Source organism: Triturus cristatus, chromosome 5_2 (genome assembly GCF_964204655.1).
Source record: "Triturus cristatus chromosome 5_2, aTriCri1.1, whole genome shotgun sequence".
NCBI lineage: Eukaryota > Metazoa > Chordata > Amphibia > Caudata > Salamandridae > Triturus > Triturus cristatus.
This window is the reverse complement of record NC_140588.1, coordinates 17,015,229-17,031,207: the sequence shown is the minus strand read 5'-3', so window position 1 is coordinate 17,031,207 and position 15,979 is coordinate 17,015,229. Positions and strand designations below refer to the sequence as shown.

Below are 15,979 nucleotides of genomic sequence, written 5' to 3'. Positions count from 1 at the left end.
GTTGAAAGCAGAAAGAAAATTGTAAAAATGGGCTACCTCTCGGAGAAATTCCAAAAGTGTGATAAAAATAGAATCCCAAACAGTTACGGGGTTAAATGTGAATATCGTTTTTGGGAGTACAAAGAGGGATTCAGTTCTGAATTGAATGACTAGCTACTAGCTTCTGCCATGGCCTGCTCTCCCTCGGGAAAATTCCACTTGTCTAACAGCACTTGTTTCTAAAATAAAAAGTACTCTCCTCACAAGAGTGTAAATATTTCATTTGGTGTATTTGATTAGTCTGTGAAATTGCCCTAGTAGGTGGGGCTCGCCATCTTCATTCTGGTGTCTAAAGAGATGTCCCAAGCACACGTGTCTCAAACTGGTTCAGTCAATCAATCAATCAATAATCTCATGGATGGTAATCTCATATCATGCGGCTACGACAGTAGGACTCCGCAGGACACACTACACTACCATGTTTCGTAGTTTTTATGCAGTACCTAGGAAACATTATATCCCCCCCAGTATTGAAAAGGGCCATTTCTACTCACGTTCGACCCACCCACTTATATCTGCAAATACTCGAGGCAATATCATTATTAATGTTCTCAGGATTTTTTTTTATTTTTTAATGTTGATGTTAGACTGAGAAACAGTTGCAACTAAACCCCTGGGGTGTGCAGGACAGTCGTCGTCTTTTTAGATATTCTCTTAGGATTGTTAACCTGTGCATTTATCATTTAATGGTTTTTTAAAGGGATTATATTGAGAATGAGTTATATTTGATGTGAATGTTATGGTTTGTATCACTTATGGTTTTTATTTCAAAGACCGAATAAAGTTTATAGTGATTGAACTGGTTCAGTCAAATCCCTTTAAGGAACTTGACAAATGGACTTCCACTGGAGATTAAACAAACCATAAAATATGTGAGCCGCCATAATCTTGTTAGCTCGCACCCAAAACTATCTAAAAATCAATTACCCTATGATGTCCAAAGAGAGTCCTGTGTTAGAGCAAAATAACTCACTCGTGAACTCTCCTGTTGGGAAGGAAGAACGTCCTCAAGCCATATGCAAGGGTTTCTTGGCCAGAAAGTGCCCTTCTAATACACTATTTCTACTGAAGATGTGGGGAATGTCTTGTAGACAGACAGGCCATAAACCGGGAACCATAAAACTCCCATTAAGTTTTTCTCACACACTCCAAATAAAAGATGGCTGGTGTCTGGTGAAGGTGAAATAACTGTTCTGGGTCAAGAGTTAACCAATTAACCTGTTCCCTTTAGAAACGGGATAAACAGAGGAACCTAAGTCGGGCAGAACAATGTCTGGAAATAGGTTGCAGAAATCTTCCCTGGAGAAGAGCGATCTTGTCCTTACCAAGGTGCAAGAACCCTCGGAGGGGGGTTGCTTCTTTATAGACACTCAAAACTAGAGCATCTTCCCAGGATACTGTGTCTTTCTAATTACTATTGAAGGAAAGAAATAAAAAGAAAGGGTTAGGAAAAGGGTACTTCTAAAGGTTACTGCATATACACACTTGTCTTTCGATGCATGTACATTAACTCCAACAAGTGCCCTTAAGTGGCTCTGGGGAGCGGGCAGATTTACAAAAGAAGCACATTAAATAAATATGAAGGGGAAGAGTCAGTGTCTGTCTCTCTGTCTCTCTCTCTAAAAAAATCTGCTAACTATTCTGTAATCTACTTTTCTACCCTTTAGGTTTGGCGTTATTCAAGCCTTTACATTTTTCTCGAGTTTTATTATTGTATACTTACATATAGGGGCCCTGAGACCGCTTTTGTCAACCACTGGTCTGTTATTGCACCATTCACGTTTTTCTCTAGCGCGCTACAGAATGCAACATGGGGCAGTGGGTCAGCCCACACCAGGCACCAGGCACTAGCTAACTTCACTTCAGTGATGACATTATTTTTTTCACAAAGAGCACATCCACCCAAAGAAGCACATCCACACAAAGCAGTTTCCTTCAGTGCCTTTGACTACCATGGCAATGCATGTTTTTTTTTTTTAGATCAAAGAATAGATTTGCTTTTAGCCATTTTTGGGAAATAAAATGCTGGCAACCCACCATGGTGGTAGCTGGGGAGCTGGCAAGGGCCAAGAGGGCCTTTGGGATCTCCCTTAACATTAAAAACTCAGTGGGTACACAGGATGGGGACAGGGGTAGCCAAAAAAATAGGTTTAAAAATGGAAGCTAAAAAGGGAATAATAAACGAGTGGAAGGAAAAACTAATTTATTACTCTCTGTTCCATTGAAAGAGCACCCCATAATGCCATAGGGCATTTATCTATAATGCTTTTTATTTCTGGTGGGCACCATCAACCTTTTTTTGGTCTAATGTAAGCATAGATCTTTTAATTTTACTAAAATCATATGTATAACATGCTTATAGGGGCTTTCAGAGGGCACTCTTCACCCACTGGTCAGTTACTGGGTCTTTCACATTTTTCTTGGCCCACTACAGCATGGGGCAGTGGGTTAGCCCACTTCAGCCATTGGCTAACTTCACTGAGTGACTGCATTCTGCCCTATCACAAGGAGCATACCCACACACCCCAATTCCTTTCAGTGCCATTGCTTAATATAGCACAAAAAGTATTTTAGTATTCATATACTGTACTTTATTCATAAAAGCCCATCAACTTGTATGACAAAGCAAAATGACTTGTAGCCAATTGCAGACCCATTGGCTTCGTCAATGCTTGTTTTTTAATGTTGTGTGTGTGGGGGAGGAGGTTGCATGAAGTCTCCAGGGTCATTAAATCCATGCAATGTTCACAAAAGACAAAAACGTAAGAAACTTAAGCCCCATTGAGGTCTTAGAAATGAGTACTGTGTCATCAGCAAAAAGTAATGCAGGTATCATATTGCCAGCCAATTTGATGGAATGAGTTACGCAATCTTATAGATAGTTTAAGACATTGTTACTATACAATGAGAACAGTTTGGGGGCTAACACCCAACACCGAAGCACTCTTCTCCCAATGGAGATACGATCTCATTTCCACTAGTTTCCCCCACATGACTTGGGCTTAGTAGTTATTGAGCATGCATATAATCATGGCTAGAATATAATCACGTGTGCCCATTCGCTCAAATACTGCCCAAAAACTTGCATCAGAGGAATCAAATCAAATGCAGACCTTAAGTCTAAAAAAGCAACAAAAGTGATCCCGCTGCAAGACAACAGATTTCCAATAAATTAGCAGTCATTCTCCGTCGCCAGCCTTGAAGTTTGGCAAGAATTTGTCTGCAAAAGATTGTTGGGAGGTTGTTGATTAGACTAATAGGTATGTCATTATTAATTACCCCAATTTCTTTAATCATGAATGGGGTTAATCTTTGTTCTTCTCCAAGTTTTAGGTAGGTCAGCGCCTGCCAGTATAGTGTTTGACAATGTGTTGATATACAGAAGCCAAAAGATTCCCCGGTATTTTGCCGAGGCCTGGAGGCTTATCAAGTTTCGCACTACCAATGGCTTGAAGCTTGTTATCCATCAAGATATCCATGCACTCAGTACAGGGCACTTTCTTCGATGGAACTAATACGTCCCAACTACAATTATCAATGGTAAAGTTGGTACATGCATCAGAAAAATGCTTAAACCAGATGTGGGGTTCAGCGGACAACCCCACAGGCTAACAGCTTGTGTTCTATCCGTTAAGGAGAAGATCCAGCGGAGGGCGGGTCCTTGGATGCCAATCTTCTGCAGACACCTGATGATGATGATGGGGTGTAAGACCTTGTCAAATGCTGCAGAGAGGTCCGGGAGAATGAGGGCTTACCATCTCCCCTCTGTCAAGGATCATGTGGATGTGGTCTGTGGCAGAAAGGAGTGTTGTACAGGGGAATGTTTAAGGGACTGTTTAGGGTGTGGGAAGGACAGGATATATAAATGTTTAGGGAGGCCGTTTTTTAAAATTAAGTATGACAAGAGCCAAGGCAATGCCTACCTGAGTTGTGCACCTGTCTCATTAAAGCAGCCTTCTTCACATAATGGGAGTCGTATGGTGCTGGGGAGACCATCCCGCCGAGGAAGAAGTGAAACTTTGCTTACTTGTTTTCCTGGGGCGTGCAAAGACCATTATTTACCCGTGAAGTTTTTGCATATTTGAAATGCCACTCAGCCTTACCAGTGCGATTATTAGTTCTGACTTGGGCTTCCACTAAAGCAATAGCTCAAGAACCGCACAACATGTATTCTATTGCCTAAGATTTCCACTTCATGAAGCAGAGTCACCTGCTTTTAAATAACAGACATCGTCACAGAAAATTATATTTGCCATGCTTTTGTTATAATGCACATCAATATTTAACATTTTTGTTACATTGTTGAAAATGTGATAACTCACAACAGTGTTAACAAGATGTTCAAGTTCAAGCATGTAAATAAGCTGTGCGGATAGCACAAGGACAGGCTGAGTTTAGGGCTTAATTCACAGTTGGAGCTCCACCTTCATGGTGGAAGGCAATGAAAGCTACTCTTCCTCTATAAGCTGCCAGTAAAATATCCTAGGCTCCATCTACAAAACCCCAACCCTTGTGCATGCTCCACCTTGAAGTCCAGGCATTGTCCTACAAGTGATCTGCAAAGATGTGAGACCCAGGCACTATGTCCCATGCTAATGTGCTTCATTCTTTACTCTTTGTGTTCCACTGCCCACTGTCATGGAAGCCATCATGCCCAGCAGCACCTTCCACAATAAGATCTGCAGGAACCTCAAATTAACTGAAACAGCTGGACGTAATCAGCCTACAGATCTGGTATTTTGTGTTGTACGAGGCTTGTGTGTTGCTGTACATAATGGTTCTCTGTAGATTGCTTTGGGGCGCAAAGGAGAGTTTCACACCCACTACTGCCTTTCCTTTGACAGCTACAAAACCGTTTAAGAATCAAATTCAATATGCAACTGAACATAAAACACCTACCTGGTGCCGGTTTCCCAATCTTCATCATCCTTTTCTTTCTCTTCTTTGGAATCAGGTGTGTGTGGATGCTTCTGAACAATTCGCATGCCGCCAGCCTTCACTGAAATGAAGAAATCACAAATCAAAAGTCAGCTGTCCCGTCCCATCAAAAATAGGCATCGATGCATTCGACATCGCATGTATTTTATAGTTTCGTTCAGTGCAGAGGACCAAAGGGTATGATTGAGTTTTACATGGAACCGCAGTGTTGTCAGTCATGCAGAGAACAAAAACATCATAATCAATGCAATAATTCAAGAATTGGAATTAGCTATATCAAAATAACTTAAAGGAGACCCAAGGAAGAGGGCATCAAAACTGGGGGAAGAAGAGCATGGGATAGAGTAGGATTAGGAGTGTGGGGTGGCGCGAAAGGTAGAGGAGAAGTGAAATTGACAAGGAAGAGGAGGAGTAGAAAAGGAGGACCAGAGAGCAGGAAAAAGGGTAGGGGACTAAATTAGAGGCTTAGAGGGGAAGAGCAAGAAACGGAAGAAAGTGAAAGAGGATGGCACAAGACTAAGGGTAAGAGATGGAGCGGGAGGAAATAAGAGTGGGAAAGGTGCAACAGGAGTTAGATAGAACTGAGATGGAGTGGGTGTATAGTGGGAGAAGAGTGTGGAAGTGAGACAGAGGGCAGGGAAGAATTGAAAGAAAGCTGAAGCAGAGGACGAAGAGGCAATGGGGAAGAGGAAAGGGTAGATAGCAATGAGGATGGAACAGGAGTGGGAAGAGAAAGGGTAATGAGTCAAAGGGAGAGAAAGGAGGAGCATCGCATAGAAAAGATGTTCAGGTCCAGGTAGGCATGCAATTTTTTATTGGACAGAGATCAAGCTATCCTGCATTGGGCAAATTTTCTATTAAAAACTGGTTCTATTATTAAAGTGATCAGTAGTTATCGAGTTAGATAAACTTTATTATTTTACTGTTCCCTTATACTTTACCACAGGGAGACTCCACAGTCAGGGCGGAGATCTCCATATGGTAAAGTATAGGGACAATTTAACACACTTATGAAACATAATCCATTAGTAAAAGCATTTATGATATATATTAAGTGTAAATTAATTTTATGTATTAACTATAACATTTAAAAATCTACAGAACTTAATTTTGAATAAAATCTATAATTTGAATATATAATAAATTAGATTACAAATATTTTTAAGTTTAAATTAAAAAAAAATCCCACCTGAAATAAAAAAAACTTTATTGTGCAATAAGATTTGAAAGTGATGTATAGAATTAAAAGTAGTTCAACTATTTTTTTAATAAAAATGAATGTCACAATTTATAAATGTAAAAAAAGTTGTTAAAATATTTTAGAACTTAATAAAAATGTTTTATTTTAAGATTTTTAACATTAAATTATATTTATTTACATTTTTAATTATTTTAAATAATGTAACATTTCCCTCCTTTTTTTTTTTAATGTACCAACCTTCAACATTGTCTATGGGATGGTGTTGCACTATCAATGGTTGGATGGTTGGTCAGGTGTGGTGCTAGACTTACTACTTTATAGGTCTCGCCTGGCTATCGCGTAAGCAATCGCTCAGCGAGACTTATGTAGTGACATCCGAAAATGCTCACAAAGGCTTCCCAGGCGGATCGGGTAGCGGTTACGCGCACAACCACGCGCATTCCATTTGCCACCAGCTACTACCTGCGCGTGCGCCGCCTCACGCATTCAGAGAGATTTAGTAAGGGGCACAAGACCTTAGGAATGCGGTTTATGGCCAGTGCATGTGAGGCATTCAAGCCCGAAGCTGGCATCTGGCATCTGACTTGAAAGCAGCAGACTGCTTTCGCCAGAACTTTCGTTATAACACTCACCCCATATGCTCGTTCCCTCCCACCCTTCCTTTGATGTCCGCTTTTCTTGTTGTTTACAAACCACGCCTCACACTGATGCACGCCACACACTGCTGCACGCCACACACTGCTGCACGCCACTGCTGCACTGCACGCCACTGCTGCACTGCACGCCACTGCTGCACTGCACGCCACTGCTGCACTGCACGCCACTGCTGCACGCCACACACTGCTGCATTACTCAGTGCTGCACGCAGCACACTGCTGCACGCCGCACACTGCCGCACGCCGCACACTGCCGCACGCCACACACTGCCGCACGCCACACACTGCCGCACGCCACACACTGCCGCACGCCACACACTGCTGCACGCCGCACACTGATTCACGCCGCACACTGATTCACGCCGCACACTGCCGCACGCCGCACACTGCCGCACGCCACACACTGCCGCACGCCACACACTGCCGCACGCCACACACTGCCGCACGCCGCACACTGCCGCACGCCGCACACTGCCTCACGCCGCACACTGCCGCACACTGCCGCACACTACCGCACACTACCGCACGCCGCACACTACCGCACGCCGCACACTACCGCACGCCGCACACCGCACACTACTGCATGCTACATGACACTGCTGCACGCCACACACTGCTGCATGGCGCTGCACGCCACACACTGCTGCATGCTACACGACACTGCTGCACGCCGCTGCACGCCACACACTGCTGCACGCCGCTGCACACCACACACTGCTGCATGCCGCTGCATGCCACACACTGCTGCATGCCGCTGCACGCCACACACTACCGCACACTACCGCACGCCGCACACTACTGCACGCCGCACACTACCGCACGCCGCACACTACTGCACGCCGCACACTACTGCACGCCGCACACTACTGCACGCCGCACACTACTGCATGCTACACGACACTGCTGCACGCCACACACTGCTGCATGCTACACGACACTGCTGCACGCCACACTGCTGCATGCCGCTGCACGCCACACACTGCTGCATGCCGCTGCACGCCACACAGTGCTGCACGCCACACACTGCTGCATTACTCACTGCCGCACACCGCACGCCACACACTGCCGCACGCCACACACTGCCGCACGCCACACACTGCCGCACGCCACACACTGCCGCACGCCACACACTACTGCACGCCGCACACTACTGCACGCTACATGACACTGCTGCACGCCACACACTGCTGCATGCCGCTGCACGCCACACACTGCTGCATGCTACACGACACTGCTGCACGCCACACACTGCTGCATGCCGCTGCACGCCACACACTGCTGCATGCCGCTGCACGCCACACACTGCTGCACGCCGCACAATACTGCATGCCGCACAATACTGCACGCCGCACACTACTGCACGCCGCACACTACTGCACGCCGCACACTACTGCACGCCGCACACTACTGCACGCCGCACACTACTGCACGCCGCACACTACTGCACGCCGCACGACGCACACTGCTGCACGCCACACACTGCTGCACGCCACACACTGCTGCACGCCACACACTGCTGCACGCCACACACTGCTGCACGCCACACACTGCTGCACGCCACACACTGCTGCACGCCACACACTGCTGCACGCCACACACTGCTGCACGCCACACACTGCTGCACGCCACACACTGCTGCACGCCACACACTGCTGCACGCCGCACACTGCTGCACGCCGCACACTGCTGCACGCCGCACACTGCTGCACACCGCATGCCTCACACTGCTGCACGCCGCACACTGCTGCACACCGCATGCCTCACACTGCTGCACGCCGCACACTGCTGCACGCCGCACACTGCTTTTATGCGAGTTTATGCTACTGACATTGTAAGTGACAATGCCTTTTATTCGTTTTAAAACCAAAACATAAATAAAAGGCATTGTAATTTTACAATGCCAATAGCTCAAACTCTTATAAATGCGAGACCCATTGCATTGCAAATGCTTGTTCTTTTTTGGCAGTAGTAACTCACAGTTGTAATTGGACTCCACCCTCTTTGTCAAGAGGTGGAGACATGCAAGTTTACACTTGATTAACATTACACTCCTATTTCGTGAAAAGCTGCAGATGTTTAAATTTATTCAAAATGTTTAAAGTTTTAAAAACTGTAAAAGTAAATTACCGACAATTCTAAGTTACATTTGTGAATAGCCCCAACAATATCCATATTATGTGTTAGTTTACGGCATGATCCTAACTCTGTACTTCGAAATGGAGGAGGGCAAGATGTACAAAACACTGGTTACAAACTGACCAGTATTTTTGCGACCAGTGTGGAATTTCAGCAAATTGACCTATGTACTTGTAGGTCACATCACATACTTATGAGTAACAGTGGGTCGTAATCTGACCAACCTCAGCAATATTCGTGAGATAAGTCTCACACTGCAACTCACTACACATGGTAGCCATCACAGGAAGGGGACCAGCTGAAGTCAGCAAACCACCATATTTGCTATCATGTGATAGTTCGTTTTTCTCTTAATGCAGCATGTTTTATTTCAAGGAAATTGAGCCCAAAATAAACTAAAAAAAAGTTTAAAAGCTTTTTAAAAGTTTGTTTCAGAGTAAGTAGTGGTGCCCTTAACCACTCTCTCCTTTCCAACTTTTTTCCTCACATTTACAAAAGGAAAGAGATGCCATGTCGACCTTCCCATTTGCAAATGGGCTAGGACCTCCAACTTGGCGAGGGGGTTTCAGTCTCTATTTCAGTCATAAAACATGAATATAACCATTAATACATATGGATACATTGATACATATAGATAGGAATCACTATTTGGAAGGGGCACCTACAAACACCCGTTTAAATGCCAATTCCTTAGGCATTTGTAAACCTAGTGCAAGGGTTGGAAAATGTTACAGGCTCCTAAAATGGGTTAGTACGTTACAAAAAGTAATTTTGAGGTTGCAAACTCCAAATCAAAGCATTTAGGCCACAAAAATGCTTTGTACATCTGATCCTATTAGGGGGTGGAAATAAAGGGAAACAATTTCAATTTATCTCGCTTCTTTATGGAATGAAAACATCTGGGAGAAGTAGGCAGCGTCAGTGCTGGCAGAAAAGGGCTCCCTTAGAAGCCTACTGTGGAAATGTGTAATATTTTACTTCGCATAAGCAACAGCCATTTTGGCTGTGGTGTCCATTTAGTTTCCTTCATAATTCTTCCGTCCTCTGCTGCTCGTCTTTTTCACTCCACTTGTGTTATCTATTTTAGTTGACCTCCTGACATGGCTAAGCAATGTACGTGCTGGGGGTTTGTAGCTGTCAGTGCACCTGGTCTCAGAAGTTAACTGTCGGCCATCTACTGCTGCCATAAGCATTCGTGCTCCCCCTCTCACTTTGCTGACCACGGAATTATCTATCTGCCCTTGTTTGCTGATAGATATTTCTGTTCACATGCTTACATTGCATCAAAAGGGATGATGGTTAGCGAATTCAGTGTACTACCTCCTGCAGCACGAGAGTGTTGTGTGGACGTGGTCCCACTCATGAGTGATGAATAAACTTGTTATTTATTCCAACTCCAGTGCCGATCTCTATTTTGTTGGTCTCTGGACCCGTAGACAAGAGGGTGACCCTGCACCAGTGTGACCACTTTTAGGCACATTTCCACACTACTAGAAAAATCTATCGGCTCAGGCACTTAATTTTTTTAAATTAAGTGGTGGAACCTCCTCCGTCTCCTGCACTAGATGTTCAGAATGGGGATGAATAGTGAATAATGGAGTTGGATGGACGTGGCCAGGAGACCCTCAACTCCATGTAAGGTTCTCAGTGATTGTATCTACTACCAAGATCTGCCAGAGTTCTTTCTGATCACACTCATTTTGTATGGGAGAAGCTGGAGAACCAATATTTCCGAAACTATCAGGAAACCCAAGAATTTCATTCTCCGCTTTAGCAGTAGTTTCGATTTCTCCTGGTTTACAAGAAATCCTAGATCCTCCAGGAGATGAATTGCCAGCAGCACCTGATGCAGCAGTGTGTTCGGTCATACCCCATAAAAATAATGTACTCTAGGTATATGATAATTCTGGCTGGTACTGTGTGCCCTCATCAATCCTACGACTGGTCGAGTTTTGAGAAACACCAGGGGGGCAGAAGAGAATTCAAAAGAGAACCTTGAACTCCCACACCTGGTCTCTCCACAGGAACCATAAGTGGGGACCAAATAAGGGAACTGAAAGGTAGGGGGGTCCTTCAGATCTAGCTGCACCATCAAATTGCTTTGGTTCAAAATGTCCCTTAGGCAAAGGATGCCGTCCTACTTGAAGTGTATGTACTCCAGCATCTGTTGAATTCCCTCAGATTGAGGACAGGCCAGAAGCACTTCCCTTTCTTTAAAAACAAGCATTTTCAATGCAATAGGTCTCGCATTTAAGCAAGTTTAATCTATTGGCATTGTACATGACAATGTCTTTTATTTATATTTTAAGAATGAAAACGGCATTGTTAAGTCAAATCAGCTTTATTCGGTGTGAAATGTACAACCATAAAAGCATACTACAAACAAAGAAAAATATAATCTATATACACAAGAAAAACAATTAATATATACACATTTTACAAAAGTACCAATAGTTCACTAGAGGGAGCACACAATCAGTGAGAATGTAAAAATGTCCACCTAATACACAGTTAAAATATATACACTTATTTAAAGAAATACACAACTATATATACCATTTAATATAAAATTTCTCATGTATTAAAATGTACTTATTCTACAAGGCTGTTTCTTAAATTAATTCAGTGTTAAACAGACCTAGTTACTCTCGTCAGGTTTCTCATATAATAATGCATCTAGACAGGATAGTTGTCTTCTTTTCCTGACTGCTTTTACAATAAAGCGAATAACTGAATACACAATTTTCATATTGTGCAGGCTACATAAAAATATAAAAGCCTGTTTGTAATCAAAGAGCCTATTAGTTAGGAAAAGTGGTTTTAAGACAGTTTTCCTAATATCACTGTAGAAGATACAAATTAATAAAAAAAGTGCAACGTGGACTGTGGGGTGTTTCCATTGCACGGGCAGTTTGGTAAATTATAGGGCCACCTTTCCTTATCGGAGAATGCAATTAGGTAATGTAAAGTACCAAGTCTGAGCCTTGTTAGGTAGTATCTGTGTTGGATGTTCCTTACTAGGGTTAGATACGTTTGTATACCCTCCACCACGGGAATTTCACAGTAAGTAGTAACACTTCACTTCTGTCTTGTATCATCATGTCTATCTTGATGGCTGGCTAGAGTATATCTCAGCTTCAGATCTTTCTTACTTATATCCAGAATAGACTCTGGATCGGTTTTGTTAAAGTTTATCTTACAATATTTAAATAGATTAGAGATGTGTTCTAGCCAGGGATATTTTTTTACTGTGATCAAGGGCCAAACAGTCCTTTATCAGATCCATTGTAAATTTGGTCTCCTCTTTGGCCCATAACCCTCGCCAGAATGTAAGTCCTGCGATATTTATAAAATCACCAATATACGATTCCGACAGTTCTTTATGCATTATAAAATTGGCTGTGGAATTTGAAACAGCCAATTCTCTTTTTAAAAATGTATTCTCTTGTGTTTGTTGGGATGCAATATTTGCTCTCCCCCATATCGCTGACCCGTGGCATACACCCGTCACACACTTAGTTCTATATAGGGTGAGAATTTCCCTTATGGGTTCAGTTCCCATTTTTGCTCCAAATCTGAAAATTCCTTCAATTATTCTTAGAAATTTCAGATTGCATGAGTCGATATGTGGTTTAAATGAGTCGTTACTATAGCCTTATAGCCCGCCGTAGCGGGCTATACCGGCTATTAAAGGCCCGCTGCAGCGTTAGAGGCCCAAGCCGAAGGCGAGGGACTTTAACAAAAGCAGCGGGACTTTAATAGCGCTATAGCCCTGCTACGAAGGGCTAGAAGGCTATTAGAACATTCTGCCACTAGAGGGCAGAATGTTCTAACAAATTAAACAAAGGCTTCTCGAAGCTCGAGGGGATTTAAATCCCCTCGAACTTCGAGAGGCTTTTGTAAAACATTGGAATGTTGCTCTGCGGGCCTTTACCGGCCCGTAGAAGCATGGAGCACTCCATTGTCTACAATGGAGTGCTCCACATTCCAATGTTCTAATATTAAATAGAAGACCTAAATAAGAGAACGTTAGAACTGTCCCAATAACTGCTCCACTAGCGTGGTGTTTTTTTATGCTTCAACTTCGATTTCTCACATGTCATTACAAATGTTTTAGTAAGGTTTAACTTTAAGTCCTTATTTGACATGAATTCAGCTAACTTCTCAATTAAATGTTGTAAGCCATTTGCTGTCCTCGATAAAAGGACAGCGTCATCAGCATAGAGTAAGATTGGAGTATTGCGTGTTCCAACTTTTGGGGTATCTGCATTTTCATTTTGTAAGTAGGTATCTATATCATTGATATATATATATATATATATATATATATATATATAAAGAAAAGAGCAGTGGCGCCAGTACACAGCCCTGGAGTATACCCCTTGTAACTCAAATCCTCGTTATATTCACACTTTGTTCCAAAACGTACTCTAGAGGTTAAAAATGTGTAAATTTGGGACAAATATATAATGATATCAGTGGGTGCTGCTTGCTCATTCAGGGTTTGCCACAATTTGGTCTGATTGACGAGGTCAAACGCACTTGTTAAATCTACAAAGCAAAGATGAAGCGCACCCTCCTTAGCAAGAGTATATTTTCCTATAAGTAATTCCAAGTTTAAACACTGTTCTACAGTTCCAATTCCCCTTCTGAACCCATACTGGGCTTCAGAAAGAATAGTATTCTCGTTGGCCCATTCTTCCAACCTCCCCAAAAGAATTCATCCCATTAATTTCGAGGCATTGTCATTCATAATGTCACTAGCTCAAACTCACATAAATGCGAGACCTATTGCATTGCAAATGCTGGTTTTAAATTAACATAGTGTCGGCTTCACGCGGCGTCCGTGCAGCAGGGGGAAGGGGGGGGGGGGATGGGGGGGCGGAGCGTACTTAGAAGTGATAGCCATTAAAGTAAACGCGCGTCATGGGGCACTTTATATTAAAATAAAATCTTTAAGGTACCGCACAAGCACATTGCTCTCGTGGATGCAATCCAGTGCGATGAAAGCGCTGCGATGACCTTGAAGCGGGGAGGGAGCATCTCCATTTCCGACGCGCAGTGGCATAAAGCAAATAATTGAAAAGTACAGACCTAGGCGGCCGGAAGTGAAGCACCGTAGTGTGTGCAGGAGTCAGTGCCTCACATAGCATAGGCGACCTCTAGAAACCAAGCAGCCCCATTAATGAGAGCGACCAGCTCCACGTGCCGCCTCTTTACGGGATGAGGGCCCTGGAGGTCCCGGTGGCACGGCAGCAAGGGGCGGCTAGCAGCGCATCTTAGCTGGTCATTGCCACTACAGCCCAGGATCACAGGTTAAGCAAATGCAGCCAGGCCCATCAGCTCTCAGCCCGAGACGGCGCTGACCAGAGCAGCTATTTGGCCGGCCTGCTGCCTGCGTGAGAGTCCAGCCCTGCTTCACACAGGGTGCCTACCGGCTCTAGGGGTCCCGGGTTAAAGCTGCCGGTGGCCCTGCCCTGCACCATCGCTGGTGAGGGGGGCAGGGGGCACAGAGGCTGCACCTGCATACCGAGGCCCATGATGTGCACTTACGGGTGCTACCAAGACCTGTAGGAGCTTTGGGCAGAGGCTAGCCGGTAGACTATCATGCATTTTGGCGCCCAGCCGGGCCGCATTGTCTTGGGGAGTACGTTTTGCCTCTCGGCCGGAGTTGCTGGCTGCAGCACTGAGGAGGCAGGCCGGGCCTCGGAGTGCTCTGATCGTGCTCAGATTATTGTGCAAAAAATAACAAGCATTGGCATAGTCAATAAATCTCGCCTTTAGGACCTTATGAGTATTTAGTTATGCAGTACAATATCCTTGGTGCAACAACATTAACTGTTGCATGGCTAAACACTTGTAAGGTCCCAAATGGCGAGACCTATTGGCTATGCCAATGCTGGTTTCCTTTAAGGGTGGGGGGACAAGTAACAAGAGGAAGGCGAGGGGGAGAAGGGACCAATGGATGTCATTTAGGGGTTGCTTGGCCCACAGCTGCGGCCCCTGGCACTGCCTATGTGACCCCAAGAGGTGGTAAAATTAGTGCCAGGAAGACGGGGGTAGCTTCGCCTTCCTTGTTTTGAGCTCACTTTTTAATCAGGCAGTGAATAATTGTATATTATTCACTTTTAGTGTAATAAAAACTGGAGCATCAGGTAAGTAATTTTTTTTTTTTTAAATTATGTTAAATGCGTCCCTGCGGGGTAAAGTGTGTTTGTGAGAGAGAGGGAGTGTTTGTGTGCAAGCGTGTGTATAGGTGAGCATGTGTGAGTGATAGTGGCAGTCCGTGATGGAGTGGCAATAGATAATACATTTAATAATTTCACATTGATAATTTAACAGTATAAAATTTATGAAACTATTGATTTTAGAAATGGTTATTACATCATATAAAATTCGAGGAAAACCATTACAGTGCTCTTTTTTGTTGACAGAACTAATTCGAGGACTGCTGAAATAATACAAAGACACCACATTACACAAATTTTGATTGCAGATGTGTTTTTAGATAGGGGAGGAGGGTGTCCGGCAGAGATGCAGCATGATTTACCGTGATTGACAAGTGTGGCTAAAGCTGGATTACAGCCAGATTCCAAAGTCTACAGCTTAATCACTAAACCATGCCTCCTCCACAGTCGTAAGGTGAGCTGTGATTTTAGTCTCATGCATTCTGGGAGTTGTAGTGTTGGCTCACGTCAAATGTATTCCAGTACCAGAGTACACTGGGGTCTAATAGAAAAAGCCAGGACTGAAGCACTGAGATGTGCGTGACTTGGAGTCATCCAGCTAATCTTTCCAGCACTCGAGACTAGGAGTTCCAAATATGTGAGGAATTACATGGAAGATCATAATGTGCCGCTTTCCAGGATAGAGTGCCTCGAGTTGTAAGATGCACAGTAACATTTTGGGCCCAGTGTTTTCTGTCACACATTTCTCCTGCTGAAAGCAGGTTAGGTGTCCAGGTGACACTGAAAAATGGGGGAAAACGTGCATAAATCAGTGCAATTCA

At 44.0% G+C, this 15,979-nt stretch overlaps 1 protein-coding gene across 1 annotated transcript in view; it reads right to left on the bottom strand.

The window, feature by feature from the left end:
- Positions 1-15,979, bottom strand: part of DAP (death associated protein) — a 177,156-nt gene that overhangs the window by 105,292 nt on the left and 55,885 nt on the right. The window contains exon 2 of the mRNA XM_085606768.1: positions 4,939-5,038. Within this exon, the coding sequence (XP_085462894.1) occupies positions 4,939-5,038 (100 nt within the window). The remainder of the gene's footprint in view (positions 1-4,938; positions 5,039-15,979) is intronic.